At 41.7% G+C, this 23,107-nt stretch overlaps 1 protein-coding gene across 2 annotated transcripts in view; it reads left to right on the top strand.

The window, feature by feature from the left end:
* The window catches only part of USP13 (ubiquitin specific peptidase 13), a 116,428-nt gene that overhangs the window by 79,715 nt on the left and 13,606 nt on the right, over window positions 1-23,107 (top strand). For both annotated transcript variants that reach the window (XM_084875545.1, XM_084875546.1), the window contains 7 exons: window positions 2,044-2,218; window positions 9,044-9,132; window positions 11,481-11,603; window positions 13,147-13,173; window positions 14,341-14,484; window positions 16,445-16,611; window positions 18,263-18,416. In XM_084875545.1, coding sequence (XP_084731671.1) covers window positions 2,044-2,218; window positions 9,044-9,132; window positions 11,481-11,603; window positions 13,147-13,173; window positions 14,341-14,484; window positions 16,445-16,611; window positions 18,263-18,416 — 879 coding nt within the window. The remainder of the gene's footprint in view (window positions 1-2,043; window positions 2,219-9,043; window positions 9,133-11,480; window positions 11,604-13,146; window positions 13,174-14,340; window positions 14,485-16,444; window positions 16,612-18,262; window positions 18,417-23,107) is intronic.

Genomic DNA, 23,107 nt, shown 5'->3' on the forward strand with positions numbered 1-23,107 from the left:
CGGTATTACTTAGAATTAACTTAGTAGAAGCGGAAAAAGGCAAACTTATGTGCTAGGTTGCTTCTTTTCTCTCTCTCTCTCTCTCTCTCTCTCTCTCTCTCTCTCTCTTTATTTATTTTTTTTTTTGAGGGGGGCAGGTGGCCACTTTATTGTGCTAATTGGAAAGTGATGATTCTGGCGGTTTCAAGGTAAAATGACTTCCGTTGTCTATAAGCTCCTGCAGCTTGTGACCTGTTTTTTACAGTTTTATCCTTTGTAAGGACAGAAATGGGGGGGAGGGCATGCGGTTTGTTTCCGTTTTAGAGCTAGGCTTCATTGCTTTCTCCTGCCGACCTCGGGGATACTGACTCACATGTTCTGCTCGGTTCTGTGATCCTGTCTGACTCGCTGTTTATAATTTGTGAGTGGTAATTATTTTGTTCAAAAAGGATCATTTAGCCTCTAGATGTTGAGAACACCAAATGCCGACATCCTAGATATAAGTACATTGCAAACTGATGTTGGGCTGGAAGGTGAATTTTAAAATCATAGTCAGGCCCAGGTGCAGTGGCTCAGTGGTTGGTCACAGTTTGATTGCTGGTCAGGTTGTGGGCTTGACCCCTTATTGTGCAGGAGGCACCTGATCAATGATTCTCTCTCATCACTGATGTTTCTATTGTTCCTCTTATTTCCTCTCTGGAAAAAAAAAAATAATAGTCAAGAATAGTTTAAGAAAACACCCAAGTACATACACTGAGTGGCCATATTACTCTGATCTCTGAATGCATAATTATCTGGCCACTCAGTGTATATCCTATATAATAAAAGGCTAATATGCAAATTGTCCCCTTGACCAGGAGTTCAACCAGCAGGCAGGACAGCCAACCATCCATGTCCCCTCCCCCTGGCCAGGCTAGCCAGAGCCCACCCATGCATGAATTCATGCACTAGGCCTCTTCTAATGTATATATGAAGTGGCCAGATTATTATGCATTCAGAGATCAGAATAATCTGCCCACTCAGTGTATGTTTGCCTAAAAACAATATTGTGAATGATTTATTTATTTTTATTTTTATTTTTTTAAAATATATTTTATTGATTTTTTACAGAGAGGAGGAGAGAGGGATAGAGAGCTAGAAAAGGCGATGAGAGAGAAACATCGACCAGCTGCCTCTTGCACACCCCCTACCGGGGATGTGCCCGCAACCAAGGTACATGCCCTTGACCGGAGTCGAACCTGGGACCCTTCAGTCCGCAGGCCGACGCTCTATCCACTATAAGCCAAACCTGTTTTGGCGATTTATTTGTTTTTTAACACAAAAGGAATTCCCAGAAAGACCCATTCAAAGTCTAGGTAACATTTTGACTTGCAGGTGTTTTCCAAGAGCTTATCGGCCGCCCTTGGGAAGGTCACAGTGTGCTCACTTATTTTTTTCCTGGCGTTTAACCACTCAGCAGGGGGAGTGTAGAAGGGCCTTCTGAGTTGGTTACTCTTCTGTCTGAGGCGCTGAGTAACCTGACCCGGGAGTTGTTTTGCCAATGTCAATACCACAAGCTGTGTGCTGTGGGCAACTGCGGTCCTTATGGCTCCTTTTGCTCCGTGGCCCACACCCTCTGTGGCCTCTAACCACTGAGAAGGGGCTGGGAAGAGGTGAGCCCTCGTCTTCCCTACGGTGTGAAATTCTCTGGGTGAAGACTCTGTGATGGGAGGGTGGCATTCGGTTGATCCAGTCTTGGCCTCTGGACAAATGCCAGACCAGGATCCAGCATCACTTACATCGCACCCATGATCTAAACCTCTCATCTAGGTCAGAGTCCACAGTTCCCTCCCGCTAGTCTCAAAGGGGAACAGGCAAGAAAATACGGATGGCTCGATGCAGCCTGTCAGCGCTACTCTAAAGACACCCCAAGAACAAGCGTGCCCCATCTGGGAAGGGCAGCCAGTAAGCAACCCTGCCCCAGGCCAGTAGCCTTCAGCGAAGGCTGTCCAAAGGGAGTGCTTGCCATTGTGAGAAGATAAGAGCGATTGCGGAAGACCTTAATTCGCTTGCCCTTTCTCTCAGATGAACTGATCGCCTACGAGTTGACGAGAAGGGAAGCAGAAGCAAACAGAAGACCCCTTCCCGAACTGGTGCGCGCCAAGATACCATTTAGTGCCTGCCTCCAGGCCTTTTCTGAACCAGAGAACGTGGACGATTTCTGGAGCAGCGCCCTCCAGGCAAAGTCTGCGGGTGTGAAGTAAGTGTGTGTGTGTGTGTGTGTGTGTGTGTGTGTGTGTGTGTACATGCCCGCGTGCACATGTGCGTGCTTCTTGGGTGACGGTGAGTAGGGAGGCAGCCTTGAGCGGTGGGAACAGGGATAAGGGAGAGGGGTAGGGTATTGTATGAGTCTGCGCATGCTTGCTCCTGTGTGCTGAGATAGGATTATGATTCAGGCAACCTTGGGTGTTATACACCTCACTTGTGAGACCTGTCCAATAACACAGGTATATGCTCTATATATTATGTGCCAGGGACAGAATGCTTTCTTTTTTGAAAAGCAAGGTTGTGGTTTATCCTCTATTAAGAATTTGCTCTTTTTTTTTTTGCCAAGAATGTGTAGCCAAGAACCTTCTCCCCCATGACAAGAGTGATATGAATGAAACTGCAAAGATTCTTATGACTGTCTCTAAAGTTTAAACTCCACTGTGATAGGTTTTAATCTGTAATTAAATATTTGGCTTAAACTTGGTTGACTGTGTTTCTGCCTGGAGGCCAGGGGTCTCGGGGCCCCTCAAAGTGGCCATAGAGGCGGCTGAGAGCGTTCAGATGAGCCGCTCGGGACGTAGGCAGGAGGTGTTCTAGGTCCACATTGTCAGCCTGTCAGCTACATCAACATTTCTTTCTTCAGTTGACACCTTAGTCAATTTTATACAGTGAAGTCCTTGCTGACACACTTTATATAATTGGAAAAACCGCACTTACAGTGGCAAAAATGAGAGGAAATCTGAAAGTCTGGCTCTGGAGTTCCCCTACTTTTAGATTTTCTTTGGCCATTTTTATTCTAGGCTGTGTTGGAGCTCTAGTTGATGGAAAGGGGAGTGGATCATGGAAGAGCTGCTGCTGGCTGTTTTTATCTCCGCCTCAAGCAGACAAACTTCAATCACTGTGTATTCTCTGTGACAGCCAACTCTCAGGATTTCTGTTTTAGATGATTGACCTCATATAACAAAACTGGGAAAACAGAAAGAATTTATTTCAAAAGCTAAAAAGGGCCATATTTAAAAAAATAATTTAAAAAGGGGTCTTCATATCCAAAAGAGGATTAATAATAGTTCACTCAGTTATCTATTATCCATTGCAGCATAAGTTTTTGTCCTAGGATCACTGTTCTGGTGTGTGTGTGTGTGTGTGTGTGTGTGTGTATGGCCGTACACCTGTCCTTGCAGATAATAGTAGGTATGTCAAACATCGGTATTCTCTGCATTGCAACTTGGAGACAGCTTTGGGGCAGTTAGCTATCTATACATAACAGCAGTGTAGAAACAATTTCTTTACTTCTTTCCCCCCAGCTTTACTGATATATAATGGACATATCATATTGTGTAAGTTTAAGGTGTACAACACGTTGACTTGATTATTATTATTTTTTTACTTTAAGTATTGACAAAAGGCTGAAGATTCCTCACACAGTTACCCGTTATTCTTTGTGCGTTAATTCTGACTCTGTGTGGGAGGTGGACGTGATCCAGGGCCTGGCAGCCCAGGAAGCCCTCAGTTCCGGTGTGAGCATTCTTCAGAAATGTGGATTCGAGTCTTAGAAGCACAGGGTGTGACGTACTCCCTGGGCCTGTAGGAAGGAGACCCTGAGCACTTGGAAAAGGCCTATCTTTAAAATGGGCGTGGATGGCGTTAGCTTTCTACAGACATGGAGCCTCTGGCCTCTGGGCTAGTCATTATTTCCCAGCCAATATTCTACTCCAGGGCAAAGCCACCGCCCAGTGTCCTTCTCCCACCTCCAATGGAGGAATGGTGCTTGCAGACCTGATTTTCTCTTCAGTGCTACTAAGACTTCATTGTAGGCCAAGCATGTCAAACTCGTGGGCCACAGGCTGCATGCCTCATTTATTTGGCCTGTGTTAGCCTTTGAGTTTGACATGCTTGTTGTAGGCAGTGCTAACATCACTATCTAGAAACCCTGAGGAGGGTGTCTGCTTGCTCTAGTCCTATCCAGTAACAGTGGATATTAAACGTGTTTTCCTTTTTCTCCATCTTTTACGTATACACATACTCTTATATACACGAAAACAATACTGGGTGTATTACAATTGTTAATAATTGAAAACTGGTCTTTGTGGGGCAGGAGAAAACAGTGCTGTAGGGTAATAAAGCAACTATCTTTTTTTTATTGCATATTAATTATTCCAGGTCATCTGTTAAGCTCTTCCCATCAATTATATTTAGTACTATTGTGAGGTAGGTACCATTATTCTCATTTTACAGATGAAGAAATAAGAGGAGAAGTAATTGGCCAGTAAGTAGCAGACTGGGGACTCATTCAGGTTGATTGAGTTCAAAGTTTAAACCCTTAATTTTCCCTGGTTATATAATACTAGAGGCCTGGTATTCGTGCAGGGGAGGGGCCCCTCATCCCGGCTTGCACTCTCTCACAATCTGGGATCCTGGGGGATGTCCAACTGCTGGTTTAGCCCCAATCCTGCAGGATGAGGCATAAACTGGCAGTTGGAAATCCCTCTCGCAATTCGGGACCACTGGCTCCTAACCACTCTCCTGCCTGCTTGCCTGATCACCCCTAACCACTCTGCCTGCCTGACTGATCACTCCTAACTGCTTGCATGGCTGCATGATTGCCCCTAACTGCTTCTGCCTGCCTGCCTGCCTGATCTTCCCTAACCACTTGCCTGCCTGCCTGATCACCCCTAATTGCCTGATCACCCCTAATCACTCTGCCTTCCTGACTAATTGCCCCTAACTGCTCATCTGTCTGCCTGATTGCTTCTAACCGCCTCTGCCTCGGCTCCTGCCACAACAGTTTCATCCGGAAGGATGTCTGGAAGGTCGTTCGATTGTCCAGTCTAATTAGCATAGTATCCTTTTATTATTATAGTGCCCATCTCTCTCATCATGCTTGCTTATACATATAGCCTTAAGATCTTTAAGTAGCCTTGCTTATTTCTTGTTATGCCTTTTCATGTTTCCAGTATTAGTTTTGGGGAAACCAATTCAGTGGATTCCTAAAAGATCTTTTTAAGATCCCCCCTCCCCCCCAAGCAATATAGGGTATAACTCAGCACTCTCTTTATTATGTCAATCTGGGGCCTTGAACTTTTCTTGTGTTAGATTCAGGGTCTGAAATTCCAGGAAGAGGCAAATGACGTCTGAAGGATCTTGGTAGATTGTGAATCAGTATGGACCAGATGTAAACCCTTCCCTTAAATGGTTCTGAACAGACAGTGTTGGGAAGAATATTAGTGTTTGAAATTTCATTCACTCAGCACATACTGTCACTCACCTAGTGTGTTCTAGGAAATGAGTTGAATAAGACTTAGCCCTCAAGCAACTCACAGATTAAGGGTTCATAGGGAGCGTTTTTGCTTGAATTTTATCGTTTATGAAGAGACAGGCATACTTTGGGGCTGCAAGAAAGACACAAACTTTAGGTGGACAGGTGGCAGTGAATCCTCAGTGTTGAATCTACTGGCATGTGACTTTGGCCAAGTAACCTAACTCACTTCCTCAAATCTCTGTTTCCTTATCTGTGAACTGAGGATAATAATAGTACTTTCCTTACAGGGTTAAGAGAGGGTTAAGGTGAAATAAGCCACATAAGGTGCTTTGTGCAGTGCCTGGCCCACAGTAAATATATGCTGTAATCATCATTACAGTTATTTTTATCTTTCCCTTTTATTTTTGCCTTAGATTATACAACTTGAGAGTGGTTGAATAATGATCATATTTAATGGAAAGGATTGAATTGTTTTTGCTCTTTTTTGTTGTTGTTGTCAGGTTTTTAGTATAGTAAACAATCTTAATTTTGGGGAGAGGGGACAGCTTTTATTTTCTTAACAAGGTTTACACAATATTTTTGCCTTAATTGTAATTAATGAACAATTGATATATATTTTTGTGTGATATCAGAGAGGAATGGAAAGAGAGAGAGAGACAGAGAGAGAGAGAGAGATCAATGATGAGAATCATTGATCAGCTGCCTCTTGCATGCTCCACACTGGCGATCAAACCTGCAACCCCGGCATGTGCCCTGACTGGGAATTGGTCTATGACCTTCTGGTTCATAGATTGACGCTCAACCACTGAGCCATGCCGACTGTCAATAATTGATTTATTTTAAATAATGATAATAGGTTGTCAATAGACAACAGTAACGAGGTTAGACACTGTTCTGAGCATTTTATATGTCTTAGCTCATTTTATTTTCTTATATATATTTAACAATTACTACATGTGTGATTCAACTTGAGACTTATGGAGCTTACAAAGGTGAATAAAAAATATTTACCCAACAGGGCAAATATAATGTGGACATCATCTAACTTCTTTCTGGTACTCAAGAATGGGCACAAGAATGTTAAATTATGCTCTGATCCCCTAACCCTGTCCCCTGTCCATGGTAATACCAGCTGACACGCACCACAGAGCAACTACAAGAGCCTGGGGGCTCCTCAACCACATTTCGGAAATTGTTGATTTATTGATGACTTTTGCTTGATTTCACTGTAATATATTTTTCAGATTGGAGGCCAATGTGGTAAGAGAAGGAGGCCTGATAAGTTACATTTTTACATTAGTTGAACATATCAGATGGAGTTCTTGTTTTTTGGTGCGATTGAGGACTTGGCTATAATTAAGAATGGTGTTTATTACTGCCTCTCAGAATAGGAACACTTAATTAGAGATAATATGTAATTTCTGGAGAGTGAGCCAGAGTCATAATAGATCCATTCCTTAGGATAGTTAAGCTCCAGATTTGTTTTATTTTATTGATTTTTTATTGATTTTTTACAGAGAGGAAGGAAGAGAGATAGAGAGCTAGAAACGTCGATGAGAAAGAAACATCAGCTGCCTCTTGCACACCCCCTACCGGGGATGTGCCTGCAACCAATGTACATGCCCTTGGCTAGAATCGAACCTGGGACCGACGCTCTACCACTGAGCCAAACCTGCTTCGGCTTGTTTTATTTTTTTTAAGAACTTCCTTATGTTATTGCTTGGTCCCCTCTGCCATAACTGTGATGGAGAATTTGAGATGAAGAGCGGTGACATTTCATCTCAGGCAAAATATAGGTCAATGGCACATTGAGTCATGCCCAAGGCCTCATGGAGTCTAGCTCTTTCATGACAAAAATGATCATATTAATTCCTTAGGAATAGATAGTAGTACATTCTGGTTTCACATAGTTTTATGAACATTGCACAGTCCTAGCCAGTAGATATTATTAGTATGTAAATCCATTTTGTGGATGTGAAAAAAAATGGAGCCTCATGGAGCATCTGTGATTTGCTCAAATTTGGAGTGAATTACAGCATATCCAAGACCCTCCAGAGTTCAGCTCTTTTTGGACAGTGCTCTGTCTCTGTACTGTGACTTCTCTTCCGCACTAGGGGGCAGCAGTGATTTGCATTTGTTTTCTGAATTCTGGGAGAATACAGTCCAGGTAGAAGGCACTGACTGAGATTTGGAAAGTGAAATTTCCAGACAAGCTCTTGTAGAATTTTTTTTATTTTAGATATGGTACCTGTCTACAGCTAGTTTTATTTTTTACATATACCTACCACATTCACATTGACACCGAAATACACTTGAGTGGCCAGATTATTCTGATCTCTAAATGCATAATAATCAGGCCACTCAGTGTGTGTATGTGTGTGTGTGTGTGTGTGTGTGTGTGTGTGTGTGTGTATTAGAGGCCTGGTGCATGAATTCATGCCTGGGTGGGGTCTGGCCAACCTGGCCAGGGGGAGGGAACATGGGCATTGGCCGGCCTGCCTGCTCGACCTACCTATCTGGTCGAGGGGACAATTTGCCTATTAGCCTTTTATTATATAGGATATATACTGAGTGACCAGATTATTATGCGCTCAGAGATCAGAATAATCTGGCCACTCAGTGTAGAAATGATTGTTATAACTAAGATGATAAATATTGAGAGAATGAGCTGGAACAAGGGTATGAATTAGGTGTGCACGTTGAATAGTCTGTGCATAAAGTTGCCAAACTCAATTCCAGGCAATTCAGCCTTTCTTACCCATAATATATACACCTCTAGGATCAGTGTGACCTTCGATTTAGGTGCAGTAGTATGTTAATGAGGCCCTGGCATTTCCAACAGTCAACCTCAACAAAAGCTCCAAAGACCTCTCCTATGTCAATGTTGTGCTGTAAGATAGCGATTCTCGGTGGGAGCAGAGGCGGGAGTGTGTCCAGATTGTTTGGGGAGCTTGTACAAACCCCATATACAAACACAGAATACAAAAGGTAAAGGAGTTAAAAAGTACAAGTTGATAGTTACAAAACAGTCACGGGGTTGTAAAGTACAGCACAGGGAATATAGACATTAATATTGTAATAACTTTGTCTGGTGCCAGGTGGGTCCTTGAAGTATTAGGGGAACACTTTGTAAAATAGTGATTATCTAACCATTCTGCTGTACACCTGAAACTAATGCAAAATAGTAATGAACATAATGCATTCATGTCCTCACACACCTACAAACGTATATGCTAAATTGCATCAAGGGTTTTAGAGAAAACTGGTTGAAGAGCACTTTTCAGAAATATAAAAGAGCACTTTTACAGCAAAGTAAAAGTAATAATTTGGCAATGGGTCCAAGGTCATTCTCAAAGGACAGCATTCTTGCATGTTCATAAGAAGGCCAGGATGAATGAGCAGGAGTGGCTGAGTGCGTGCGCTCACGTCTGTCTGCTGTTCCTGCACTCGGCCCAGGCGCGGACTGCAGGTGTGCCTCAGACAAAGGTGATGCTTCATGAACTGTGCTCACAATTCTGACTGCCTGTTTCACTGATACAATCCCCTTGTGTTTCCCAGAACATCTCGCTTTGCCTCATTCCCTGAATACTTGGTAGTGCAGATAAAGAAGTTCACTTTTGGTCTTGACTGGGTTCCCAAAAAATTTGGTAGGTATCTTGTGCATGCTTTTGCTTAAAACATCAAATTAACCATTTGAAAGACATGGCATGTGAAAGAGCCGGAAAGTTCCATTTAATTCTTTTCCCATCATTTCCACCTTTCTCTTTTGAATTAGAGTATATAAGCACTGATGATAAAATTGGCACCCCTGGAATAATGGGGTCTGGCATGAGTGAAAACAGGACCCCCACATAATCAATAAATAATGCTTCCCAAACGTTGCAGTGCAAACAGATTGCCTCGGGATCTTGGTAAATACAGATGCTGATTCAGCAAGTCTGGAGTGGGGTTTGGGATTCATAATTCTTTTTAAAAAATATATATTTCATTGATTTCAGAGAGGAAGGGAGAGGGAGAGAGAGATAGAAACATCAATGATGAGAGAGAATCATTGATCGACTACCTCCTGCATGCCCCGCACTGGGGACCGAGCCTACAACCCAAGCATGTGCCCTGGACCAGAATCGAACCTAGGACCCTTCCGTCCGTAGGCCAACGCTCTATCCACTGAGCCAAATCGGCTAGGGCAATTTCTTTTTTTAAAAATCATTAAATACTATGTTTTATTTTTTACTTGTATTTGTTATTGTTTTTTATTGAATTTATTGGGGTGACATCGGTTAATGAAATTATACAGGTTTCAGGTATATAATTCTATAATACATCGTCTGTATCATGTATTGTGTGTTCACCACGTCAAGTCAAGCCTCCTTCGTGGCCTAGAAGGAGGTCCAGTTTTATCCTCTTTGTGTTTTTCAAGCCAGTGCCTCAGACTGTTTGCCAGCTTTTTAAACTTTTTGTTTTAGAGCACTTAAAAAAAACAACCACTCTGGCTTTACATTGGTTAAGTAAGCACTCATCTGCTCGTCTGAAGGGAATGGGTAAAAATAATGGGAAACCGGCTGGAGTGATTTCCCAGAACCCTCCCGCCTTACCAGCTTGCATAGCACCTGTTTGACGTTATGCTGGCGGTGACCGACTCGCTGGCAGATTTTGACTCTTCCTGTGGAATGGTTTTGTGGGCAGGGAGAAGGGCAGAGGGCAGGATGCTCATCACATAGCCTTCCCTCCGTGGATCTAAGTACCTGGGAAAACACTGACTTCTAAAGGCTTTGCACTGCTTTGGACATAGTGTTCTTATTTTTCTTTGTTCTTGGAGTTCCTAGAAAGGAACAAAAATCCAGATAAGATTTCATAGGCTTGCCGAATTTAAAGGAGCTCCAAAGCTTTCTTTAACGAACCTGAATTTTTCTGCTGAGGAACAATTGTATTGATTTTGTAGGTCAGACATTGTTGTTGCGGTCCTCTAAGATGACAAACTTTTTTTTTTAAACTAAGCTTTTTCTTTGGGTGGTTGTTTTGAAGTGGGATTGATACACCTGGCATCATAACGGGATTCAGGGATCCTATGTTCAGGTTCTGTTTGCTAGCCGAAGACACGCACCCTACAACATTTGAACCCACTTATTATTATATCTGAATAGCTGCAATACTAATTCTCAACAGGATATTAGACTGATACATTTTGTATGTTAGTCAACACAAGAACAACCGAACTGAGAAGCTAAAAAATGAACCCAGGACTTGAGATTCAATTCATTTCTTTACAACTTCATTTTTTTAATTTATTACCTTAGTTAAATCACATTCCTCATCATGATCTGAGAAAAGGCACAGACTAGGGGTTACCAACTCACATGTCTAATGAGGACAGGGTGATAACGTAAATTAGAGAAATGGGATGGGTATAAGAGACATGTAGCTAGCTATCTTGGTCTTTCTTTGGGATTCCACTTTGAATTAGAAAAACATTTTTCTACTGTAAGAATCAGAACAGCACAGATATGAGGCTCAGGGTCATGGGGGCGATAGGAACTGGTGAGGTCTGTGACAGACTGTCACAGAGGGCACCCCTATGAGAAGGTGCTACAGTTTTGTTTTCAAAATAAGGTGAAAATCTGCATTTCTACATTAAAATCTTGGATTTGAGAGTTGGAATTTTCTTTTTTCTTTTTTCTGAAAACCAATTTTAAAAACATCACACAGAAAGCATCTGGGCTACAAATGGTCTACGGGTGTCGGTGTGTGACCCCTGGCTTATCCCATTTGTTCTTATTCAGTGTGAAATCCCACTACCCTCTGCACTTGCCCCTGGTTCTCCACTAAAATCGAATCAGTCTTGATGAGTCTGCTCGCCCCGTGATTACTCTGGGGAACCGCAAAGCTTCCCTTAGCTCTGCCTAGACGCATGCATGTAGAGTCAGTGGTGCTGACTGTAGGAGGTGATTGCGAGATTTTGGAGAATCCAGTGTATATAATCGTTCTCATTTTGCAGATGTTTCTATTGATATGCCAGACCTACTTGATATCAACCACCTCCGAGCCAGGGGGTTACAGCCAGGAGAGGAGGAACTTCCGGACATCAGCCCCCCCATCGTCATTCCTGATGACTCAAAAGGTATCATCTTCAGGAGGACATTCTCTACCCGTCCCGCTACCCGAGTCTGCTGGAATGGTCACTTTTCTCCCTCTACTCTGCTGCCCTTGGCTGCTTTCCTCTGATGTAACCCACCATAGGAACACAGAAGTGAGGCCTGGAGGCAACCGTCAACTTAAAATAGATATGGGAAGAGGCACAGACCCATCACAAGTAGTTGAAAGGGACCTGTGACAACAGAGGGCCACCAAGCTCCAGGAAGTTTTTATTTATTTATTTTTATTTTATTTTTAAAAATATATATTTTATTGATTTTTTTTTACAGAGAGGAAGGGAGAGGGATAGAGAGCCAGAAACATCGATGAGAGAGAAACATCGATCAGCTGCTTCCTGCACACCCCCTATTGATTGGGGATGTGCCTGCAACCAAGGTGCATGCCCTTGACCGGAATCGAACTCGGGACCTTTCAGTCCGCAGGCCAACGCTCTATCCACTGAGCCAAACAGGTTTCAGCTCCAGGAAGTTTTTAGATTATGTTGCCTATGGCTTTACCTTATTCTCTCCACTTCTCCAAATGGATGTGTAGATGAAAAAGAGGGTGTTTTCAGTAGTCTAGGGGAGCTGTATCATTCTCAGAATACCTTTGGACAACCGGAAGGGGACATTCAGCCGTATGTGTTGGTTTTAAACATCTGGCCCACATCTCACCTTCCCATCTTCCTCACTGCTTCATAGCAAGAGAGTGGTTTGAGTTTCTCTTTCACTCTGTGAATGATAAGTCATTCATTGTTCATAATGCTTCACTTTGGAAGGGAAAAGGATGTGCAAAAAAATAGCTGCCTCACCTTTGTGGTTCCAAGGACAGCTGAAAAATCTTGGTTCCATGATTAGCTCATTTATTCTGATGAAACCGGTTTCATTCTGGCTTTGTTTGCTCACCTGTTTACTGTTCACCTTCTTAAAGAGTTGATTAAGTGGAATAACTCATAGTGATAGAGGACTGTAGGCCCCTCTAACAAAGGCCTTTCATCAGATGAGCAGCGAATGTTATTAGTGACCTAATTTGAGTGCACAAGGAGGATAAGGTGTATCTAAGAGGAGCAAGACAGGATTCCAGATCGGCATCTTGTCCCATAGTTCCCTAACGCTAATCAAATGTGAGAGCACGGAGTGTGGAGAAACCTGTAGATGGAACATTCTGGGTTATGGGTACAGATGATTCTTGAAAGGAATTAAAGAAAGAAGAGATCAGTATGAAAATTACTGAAGGACAATATGGCTTATTAGCATGGCTCCTGCTTTCTCTGAGGCTCTTAATAGAATCATCGGCTTGTAATTACAAAAAGTTTTTAGAAATGCAGGGAGAGAACTGATTTAGTTCATTACGATGATAACCAGAGCACCATGTTTTATCTGTTCTAAATGCCCGATTCTAAATGCCCGAAGCTGGGTATTTACCTTCCTCACTGTCATGACTTTATGTTGGTCAGGTGGGGGTGGTCTTTCTCTAAAACGCTTTGCCATGGTTTGGTCTCATTTTATTCCCTCTTCCTTAATTTCCAGATCGCCTGATGAACCAACTGATAGACCGTATGTATCTTTTGAAAAATTTCCTAGTGTCTTACAATAGTTGTTGGCCTGACACATTTATCTGTGGGGGTTGAGTAGAGGGCATTGTTCTGTTCGGGTGTATATGTAGCTTTTCCTCAGTGGAAATGATCCTTTGTCTGCAAGTTGAGGTAACTGATGTAAACCAGTGACAGTGGTGGTTAGGTGTCCCTGTAGCTCACAAGAGTGACCATTCGCATGAGAGCGAACCAGCCCTGGGTTGGAAAATTGAGCTCTGCCATTCATGACTGTGTGACCTAGAATCATTTACTTAACTTCTCTGAGCCTGTTTCCTCATGAATGAATGGGAGCCATTTCTTTCTTCTCTGGCCACATGAGGAGGCCTCTTCTTGCAATGAGAGGACAGTAGTCCTTCACTTTTTTTTGCTCCTGAGGCTGCATAATGAAGACACACATCTGGCAGGATATGGTAGTATTAATACTCTCAAGGCTGTTAGTGTCATTGGATTGTAGGCTAATTTTATAGCCTTTTTATTTCCTTTAATCCTGTGGGTGTTGATATTCTTGGTTTTCTAAAAAGGAAAAGAAAAATATACTGTTTATACTAAATATTTAGATAATAATTTGGAGAAAGAGGGAATGTTTAGCACTAAATACACTGAATATTTTTGTCTACAAAGCCTTTCTGGAGATGAACTATGGTTAACACTTGTGCTCTCCATTTCCCAGAGTTGATTACTTCCTTTGATTGCTGATATAGCCAAAGGCCTGCTGTAGCTTCCCGTGAGATTTAAGGAACAGCCCTTTTGACCTGTAGATAATGCTTTTCTCTTCCAATTTCAGTCCTAGGAGAGGCTCCTGTAGAGGTCTTGAGCATGATCTGAGACTGACATGGTTCTGGGAATACACTAAATATCCCCATACAAAATTATAGAATTATTTTTCAGTGCTTGGATAGACCAGGTGATTATCATGATTCCTATTGAGGGCAAAGCTTTAGGTCAACTCAACTCAAATAGCTTAATATTTGGATGGCTTTAATACAAATAGAACAAAGTTAAACCACCTTTTGCACAACTCACAAAATAGCACTTTCTTTGGATAGCAGGTGGATAAAGGGGTGAAGAGTCGCTAAGACAGGAAGGTAGTTTATCTTTTCACACTAGAATGTCCTGCTGTGCTCTGTAGCCTCAGACATCGATGAGTCATCAGTGATGCAGCTGGCTGAGATGGGCTTCCCCCTAGAAGCGTGTCGGAAGGCTGTGTACTTTACTGGAAATATGGGAGCCGAGGTGGCCTTCAACTGGATCATTGTTCACATGGAGGAGCCAGGTAGGTGGTCAGAAATGGAATGGCTTTTGAGTCTGATGCAGAACTCAGTGATGTTAACTAAGCCTTGGTCCTTCCATACCTTCCAGATCTGTTCCCCGAATGACTTTCCAGTTCACGGTCTGCTGCAGTGTGTGTGTGTGTGTGTGTGTGTGTGTGTGTGTGTGTGTGTGGGCTGCCTTTGCCTGTGGAGCAAAGTCACAGTGTTGGTCTTTCCTCTTATTTTTAAATGATAGCTTGGTTGAAATATAATTCAGACCACTGGAAAGATGTTGGATATACTTCTACCAAGGAGAGGATGAAGACTTGAAATAACCAAATGTGCATGAAGACATAGGACCTGTTTAGCTTTTACTTTTATCTACTTTATGACGATAATTCACTCATTTAAAGTGTACATTTCAGTGGTTTTTTAGTAAACTTATAGAGTTGTACAACTATCACCACTACCTAACTTTAGAATATTTTTTCCCCCTGGAAAGAAATCCTGTACACTTTAGCAGTCACTTTCCATTCCCCCGCTCTTCCTAGCCCTTGACAACCACTAGTCAGTTTTCTAGACTTGCCTATTTTGGACATCTCATACAAATAGAAACATACAAGATTTTTTGTGTATAGTTTCCCTCACTTAGCATAAGGCTTTTAAGGTTCATTTATGTTATAGCATATGTCAGTATTTCATTTCTTCTGATGAGTGAATAATATTTTACTGTATGGACATACTGAATTTTATTTATCCTTTTACTAGTGGCCTCATGTATGAAACTCATGCAAGTGTAGGCTTTCCTTCCCCCAGCTGCTGGCACCAGCTTCCCTCCGGCACCCGGGACCCAGGCTTCCCTCACAGCCCCGGCTTCGTCTGGAAGGTTGTCCGGGAGGATGTCCAATCTAATTAGCATATTACACTTTTATTATTATAGATCAGTTGATGGCTACTTGGGTTGTTTCCACTTTTTGGCTACTGTGAATAATGTGGCTATCACTATTTTGTGTATACATTTTTGTGTGGACATGTTTTCATTTCTCTTGAGTGGAGTTGCTGTGTCATATGGTGACTCGATATGTTTAACTTTTTGAGGAACTGCAAAATTGTTTTCAACAGTGGCTGCACCATTTTACATCCCACCAGCAATGTATGAAGGTTTACTTTCTCCATATCCTCACCAACCTTGTTATTACTGTTTTTGTTGTAACTATTTCAGTGGATGCGAAGTGGTGACTCATTATACAATAGTTTTGATTTGCATTTTCCTAACGACTGATGATATAGAGCATCTTTTCATATTATTGGTCATTTATATATCTTTGGAGAAATGTCTATTCATATCCTATGCCCATTTTTAATGAGGTTACTTGTCTTTTTATTGTTGGGTTCTGAGGGTTCTTTTTGTACTCTGAATACAAGTGCCTTAGATGTGTGACTTGGAAATATTTTTCCCATTCTGTGGGTTGTCTTCTCACGCTCTTAATGGTATCTTTATAAACAAAAGTTTTTAAGTTTGCTGAGGTATAATTTATCTAGTTTTTTTCTTTTGTCACTTGTGATTTTGGTGTTGTATCTAAGAAATGTCACAAAGATTTACTCATATGTTTTCTTCTACGAGTTTTGTAGTTTTAGCTCTTACACTTAGGTCACTGATCCATTTTGAGTTAAGTTCTGTAAATGGTGTGAGGCAGAGTTCTACCTTCATTCTTTTGCCTGTGAATATGAAATTCTCTGAGCAGCATTTGTTGAGAAGACTAACCCCATTCAATGGTCTTGGTAGCCATGTTGGGAATCATTTGACCATGGATTTGTGGGCTTATTTCGGGACTCAATTCTGTTCACTTGATCTATATGTTTATCTTTATGCGAGTACTGTCTTGATTATTGTAACTTTACAGGTATACTTCCTTCTTGGCTTTGAAGTGTTTATTTTAAGATCAAAGAAAGAAAAAGTTCTGAGCATGATTATTTTCCCAGATTTTGCTGAACCGTTGACCATGCCTGGTTACGGAGGAGCAGCCTCCGCTGGAGCCTCTGTTTTTGGTGCTACTGGGTTGGATAACCAGCCTCCAGAGGAGACTGTGTCTATCATCACCTCCATGGGATTCCATCGAAATCAGGCTATTCAGGCGCTACGAGCAACGGTAAGTGCGAGAGACTGTGTGTTAGATTCTTTTCTTTGATCGGAGTGTTTTGTATTTCATCAGTAGCAATTGAGACTTTCCAATATTCTGTGATCTTTTGGGGTCATGCTTGCCTTACTCTATACACTACAGTGACCCACGGAGATTTATTTGCATACCGTATATATAAAGCTCAAATAAATGAATGAGTGAATCATACAGAGAGCTTAAAACTAGGGAGATAAGAAAAAAAATAGGGAGATAATATAACTGGGGCAAGATGATCAAACTGAAACTCCATTTCATCTTAATGCTTATTAACAGAGGACCAGACATTTGACCTGCAGCTTACTTGCTGCCCTAAAGCGAAGAGGTATGCATGTAATTCTGTGTCCAATAAGGCAGTTCTTTAGGAAAAAAAAAACAACACATGCTTTTTGGATACTAAGACCTTGGAGAAATGTCCCTGGAAGTCCTCATAGCGAAGACTGAATGGGTCCTTGGAATTCTCTGCTTCTGTTTCTCTCTGCAGAGAGAGAAGGTTCTTCAGGTATTCATGAACCTTCTGATATTGTCAGGAGAGAAGGCACAATGAAGCTAGAGGATAGATACCGTGTTTCCCCGAAAATAAGACATCCTCCGAAAATAAGACCTAGCGCATGGAAAGATAAGACATCCCCTGAAAATAAGACCTAGTGCAACTTTGGGAGAAATAATTAATATAAGACACTGTCTTATTTTCGGGGAAACGGTAGAAGTTTTCCTTTCGTAGTGCAAATCTCTGTTTAATATTGAGGGAAATTACTTTTTTTTTTTTTTTTAAACCCAGCCTTCCTTGCCACAATATATTCCATTTATGAGTGGTTGTCTGCTACTGATTCCTCTCAGTGTCCTGACTGTTGCCTGCTGGTCACCATGATTCTCAACTAGCATTTGTTTCACTCTGGGCACCTGCTTATGTCTTACTCATTTTACTTGCTTGGCTCTTCCACCAGAGATTCTGACTATGTCTAAATACACTCTTTACCCCTCCAGTGATATCACAAATGGGGAGATGGACATGTTTTTCTGATCATTTGGTTTGAACTGTACAGAGGTCGGTTTAAAACCATTTAACTTCACTAACCAGTGTGAAGTTATCAAGGTATTAATTTAACGGGCAAGGTATTAATCAAGGCATTAATTTTGTCTCTACTGCAGTTCAACCATTGTGCCAACATTTGGAGAGAGGAAGCATTAATGTAGTATTGCACTGGTATCCTTCTAACTGGCATGGTTATCTGCAGGAAATACAGTGGGCCGAGAATGTAGTGTGTGCAGTTATTGTGGCCTTTGAAAGGGCTGCACCCAAACACGTGCCATACCCCTTTGGCATCTGTACCCCGTCATTATCAGCACCAGCCTGCAGAAACAAAGACTGATATGGGCTTTGGAATGCTGATCTGCTGCTCAGAATTTCCCCCCCAGTGAATCTAGTTACTGATCTCAGTTGGGAGACTTGCAGAATACCAAGCACATTTCATATGTGGAGTCAGAGCTTCTTACTCAGAAGACACTTAGGACTAATGGGTTCAGGTTTCCTGCCCTCACTGCCTGACATCCTGGCTCACATGGCCAGGATGTAATGAGGCCTGAGGACGGCATACATTGTAAACATGTTTTGTTTTATTAGAACAGTAACCTGGAAAGAGCACTGGATTGGATCTTTAGCCACCCCGAGTTTGAGGAGGACAGTAACTTTGTGATCGAGATGGAGAATAACGCCAATGCAAACATTATTTCCGAGGCCAAGCCTGAAGGACCTCGAGTCAAGGATGGATCTGGAAGTAAGTTCTTTGCCTGAGGGATTGTCTGAGCAATTGTGACTATGCATTCGGCTCACCCTCTTCCCTCTCACCACACACATTAAAACGTTTGCCATCATTCAAAAGTGAGCACAGATCTCATCCTCTCCTAAATGGTACATTTGGTCACATTGCATGGCCGCGGTGATCGGATAAGGTCCTGGGCAGACTCAGTCATGCTGCTTGTAGTGCGTGTGCTCAGGTTTAGCGCCAGCTTTGACTTTGTCTGTCCTGTGAGATAAAATCTTTTCATGTACCATGGACGTTTTGTGTCTAAAAGAGGACATTTATTTTCATGTGGTGGTTTTGAAAGTCGAAAAGCTGTCTTATGCCCTTGACCCTGTCATTGCCCCTGAAGGGTTGTCAGGATGGCAGGAAGAGGTGCCATAAGCCAATGTTCTACCTTTGAAGAGCAAACACATATGTGTGTGACTGTGTGCCAGGCACTGTTCTAAGCTCTTTGCATGTATACAGTCAGTTAATCCTCAACACACTCGTTTTATAGGGGGGGAAACAGAGGCACAGAAAGATTAGGTACCTTGCCTGAGGTCACGCAGCTTTAAGAGGTGGAGCCAAGGTTCAAACCCAGAATCCATGTTCTTTCTCACTGTGATACCCTGCTTCTCAGACTCATCGCCTACAGAATAATGTTCAGGCTCTTTAGCCTGGCATGTGTCTCCTCCTCCAGTCAGATGTCAGCCTACCTTCTCTCAGTGTCATTTCTTTTCTGCCCCTCGCTCCACACACAGTTCAGATGCCTGGCACTGTAGCCACAGCACCAGCCCACCCAGCTGTCATTCACCCTCTTCTCGCTACTTCCAGGCCTTTGCTCAGGCTAATCCTTCACTGTGAAATGCCTTCTTTCCTATCACTGCACACAAAATCCTTACTGTGATCCAAAACGTGGCCACAGGTTTTGTTTCTCTTGTTGGCTTTCCCAGGTCCTTGCCAGCCAGTCCATGCTTACCCCATGTGCTCGTAATAATTATACCAATATTAACAACTAGCATTTGTGCCACCCCTAATCCTCACAATAACCCTACAAGGTAGGTTTTACAGATGAAGAAATTGAGTAAAGAGGGTTAATTGCCAAGGGCACAACTTAGTGATGGGTAGAACCAGAATTCCAACCCAGGCAGTGCCTCTGGAGCCTGTGCCCAGAGCCACTCTAACATGGTGTTTGTTCCTTTGTTATTAGAGATATTCATCTTGCAATAAAATTGTTTATGTCAACATCTGTGTCTCCCATTTGACTGGAAGCTGTGAAGCACAGAGATCATTTTACTTTTATAAAGCTCATGGTGGCTAGCACATAGAAAGTACCAAATAAAAGTAATTGGATTTAGTTCAGTTACACTAGTAGCATTCACTTCTATCCCCATAGAGCTGTAGCTCTACTTATTAATGGTCTTATCAGACATAATATGTATGTATTGATCTAGCTCTAGAGAGAGAGGATGGGAGAGAAACCTTCTTTTATATAAAATGGGAATTTCTTTATTAAAATTGCTTTATCCTCTCTAAGTAAGAAAAGGAGAACTTCTATAATCAAAGGATCTTGTATTACTTTTTAGAAACCAGTGGTTTGCCTAAATTATTAAAATCTGTAACAGACAAGTCGCCAATAATTCGTGGGCAGGATTTATTACTTCTTACATGTCCATCGGCTCACTGCTTCCTTGACTTTCTGCAATGGACTTGGATGAGTCCTTCTCACAGAAGGAATAAACCACAAGATGGAGCCATCGTAAAGCTGCCAAGATATCTGGCTGCAGAGGGAGTGAGAGTCTGATCATTAAGGTTTTCTGTCTTCTGATGGAGCCTGGAGGGAACCCAACCATTGTCCCCAAGACGGGCCCTACTGATCTGAACAGTGCCATCCTCTCCTTGGGCTTACTGCGCTCAGAGGGATCTGCATTGATCCCTGGCACTGCTGGTTTGGAGTTGCATCTTTAAATAGGATGTCATGATGCGATGCTTTCAAGCACCTTAATTTAAAGGTACTATGGGCCAAACTCTGTGACCTTGTTCCTCTTTGCCCCCAAAAGCAATTGCACTTGTGGGTGGGGGTGGGGAAAGAGACAGAGAGGCACTATGAGAAGTCACATGGAGGATGTACAGAACCTCAGGGCAGTAGTAATGAAAATTTTAATTATGAAAAACCAGCAAACATAAACCACCCTAATTCAGCAAATGCATTTTGCCTCTGAACAGATGTTTCTATTTACTTATTTTTGAATTAACTGTATTGGGGTGACGTTGGCTAATAGGATCATTTAGGTTTCAAATGCACATTTCTATGATACATGATCTGTATATTGCATTGTGTGCTCCCCCTCCCTGCCCACCCAAAGTCACATCATCTTCCATCACCATGTATTTGGCCCCCTTTACCTTTTAATACTCCCCTCCCCCCCTTCCCAGATGTTTTTACAGAAGCCTTTCTAGTACTGTGCTTGGCCCCTGGCAGTTGATCAGCAAATGAATGATTGAATGAAGAACTGAATGAATGGCAGCCGGTAGTGGTCACAGGGATAGTTTGGTTTTCTTTTTGCTTTCTCCATAAGTGCTCAATGGAGAAAGCAAAAAGACTTGGCGACGTATTTTGTGTTACATTGCATACATCACAGGAAAGGAAAACTATGTCCATTGTGCTTTGTTGCATTAGCACTTGAACTCATGTCAGTCACTTCTCCTTTAAAAAAATTATCATTTATATTGTTTATTTTTTTCTTATAATTAAAGGGATATGTGATAATTTTAGCAACTTGAAAATATAGATACCTGAAAAGAGGAAAAAAAAAAAAAGACTCAACAATCTCACTACCCAGTCACAACCACTGTTAATGTTTTATGAATATTTTTATATTTTTATAGGCAAATACATAAAAATGAGTATAAATATATATATATATTTTTAAGAGGATGCATTTTTAAAAATGTATTTTTATTGATTTCAGAGAGGAAAGAGGAGAGAGAGAGAGAGAGAGAGAGAGAGAGAGAGAGAGAGAGGGAGAGGAAGAGAGAGAAAGAGAGAAACATCAATTATGAGAATCATTGATTGGCTGCCTCTTGCATGCCCCTACTGGGGATCGAGCCCACAACCTGGGCACGTGCCCTTAACCAGAATTGAACTCGGGACCCTTCAGTCATAGGCTGATGCTCTATTCACTCAGCCAAATGAGCCAGGGTTAATATGTATATTTATAAAAAATATAAATTCTATTCTATACATGTTATTTTATTTCCTGCTTTTCTCCTAAATGTGAGTGTCCATATACATAAGTCTAGATTATTGAATACCTATATATATAAAAGCCTAAACGACTGTTATGACCGGACGACTGGCCAGTAGCTATGACACGCACTTACCACCAGGGGGCAGATGCTTAATGCAGGAGCTGCCCCCTGGTGGTCAGTGCACTCTCACAGCCAACCTCCCATGGCTAGCCAACCTCTCGAAGTCCCTCTCCCTGGCCGGCTGGACCCAATCCCCTATCAGGACCGAGCAAGACAGCCTTGATTGGCCTGGATTGCCAGCCATGCCAAGGGACCCCACCCATGCACAAATTTGTGTACCAGGCCTCTAGAATATTAATAACATTTCACTATATAGATGTAACATAATTTATATCCATAATTTTAGGCCAACTAGTTATTATTTAAATAAAAGATGATTACAGAAAGTTTCAAATAAGTTTATTTGTACATTCAGAAGATGATGGCAGTGATTTTTAAAAATTTTCTTAAGGGATGAATTCTGTTCACAAAAGTTCAACAAACATCTTTTTCAATCCCTATCAGGGAATAAACATTTGCTTACATTTAAATTTCTTCCTTTCCTTCCCTAATAAAATTAATGCTACGGTGAACATTCTTGGGCCCTCATTTGATTATTTCCTTAGGGTAAGTTTCTGGAAGTGAAGTTTGTGAGTAACACTCAGGTTTTTGAGATGTCTGTTATCTTAGCCCAACAAACATCCTGATGGCTCTCCTGTTCCCCATTGGGCTAGCACTTTTCTTAATTTCTTATATCTTTATTGCGTTGTTGCTTTTCTTCTTGTGTTAATCGTGTCTTCATTTCCTTTGGCCCATTTTCCCTTTTTTATTGAGGGTTTTTTTTTTTTTATTGATTCTTATGAGCGTTTCCTGTATTTTCTGTTATTTTGGGAATACTGGCACCTTTACAGTATTTGAGTTTTTCTGCCAGAAACATGTTATCCTTTTCCTTCGATTCATGCTTCCCTTCTCCAGCCTCTGCCAAGCGATGATGTTTTCTTTATAAACATCCCAACACGATTCTATTTTCTGTGGTACTTACAAATAAATTCCCCCCATTATATTTTCTAAATTGTTATTGCTGAACTTTGGAAAGTTCTTGATCTTATAATTGGCCATTTGGCAGGATTTTATTAGAATTAATTAACTTGATGGGTTTATTTGGGGATATGTATATTCTGTGTAGGTAGGTGGTTTACATTCCCAATTTTTTAACGTTTCTTTCTTTTTCTTTTTTTTTGGAAGGGGGCGGGGATTTGTTGGCAAATTGGTTAAGACAATTTAAAGGTAAGGGTAGTTGGTATTTAGGAGCAAAATGGAGAGCCAGAACAAACAACAGACAGTCAAAGAAACGAAATAAAACCATCAACCTCAGTTTTTAGGCCCTGTTTTAA

Source organism: Pipistrellus hanaki (genome assembly GCF_964339955.1).
Source record: "Pipistrellus hanaki genome assembly, chromosome: 2".
Lineage (NCBI taxonomy): Eukaryota > Metazoa > Chordata > Mammalia > Chiroptera > Vespertilionidae > Pipistrellus > Pipistrellus hanaki.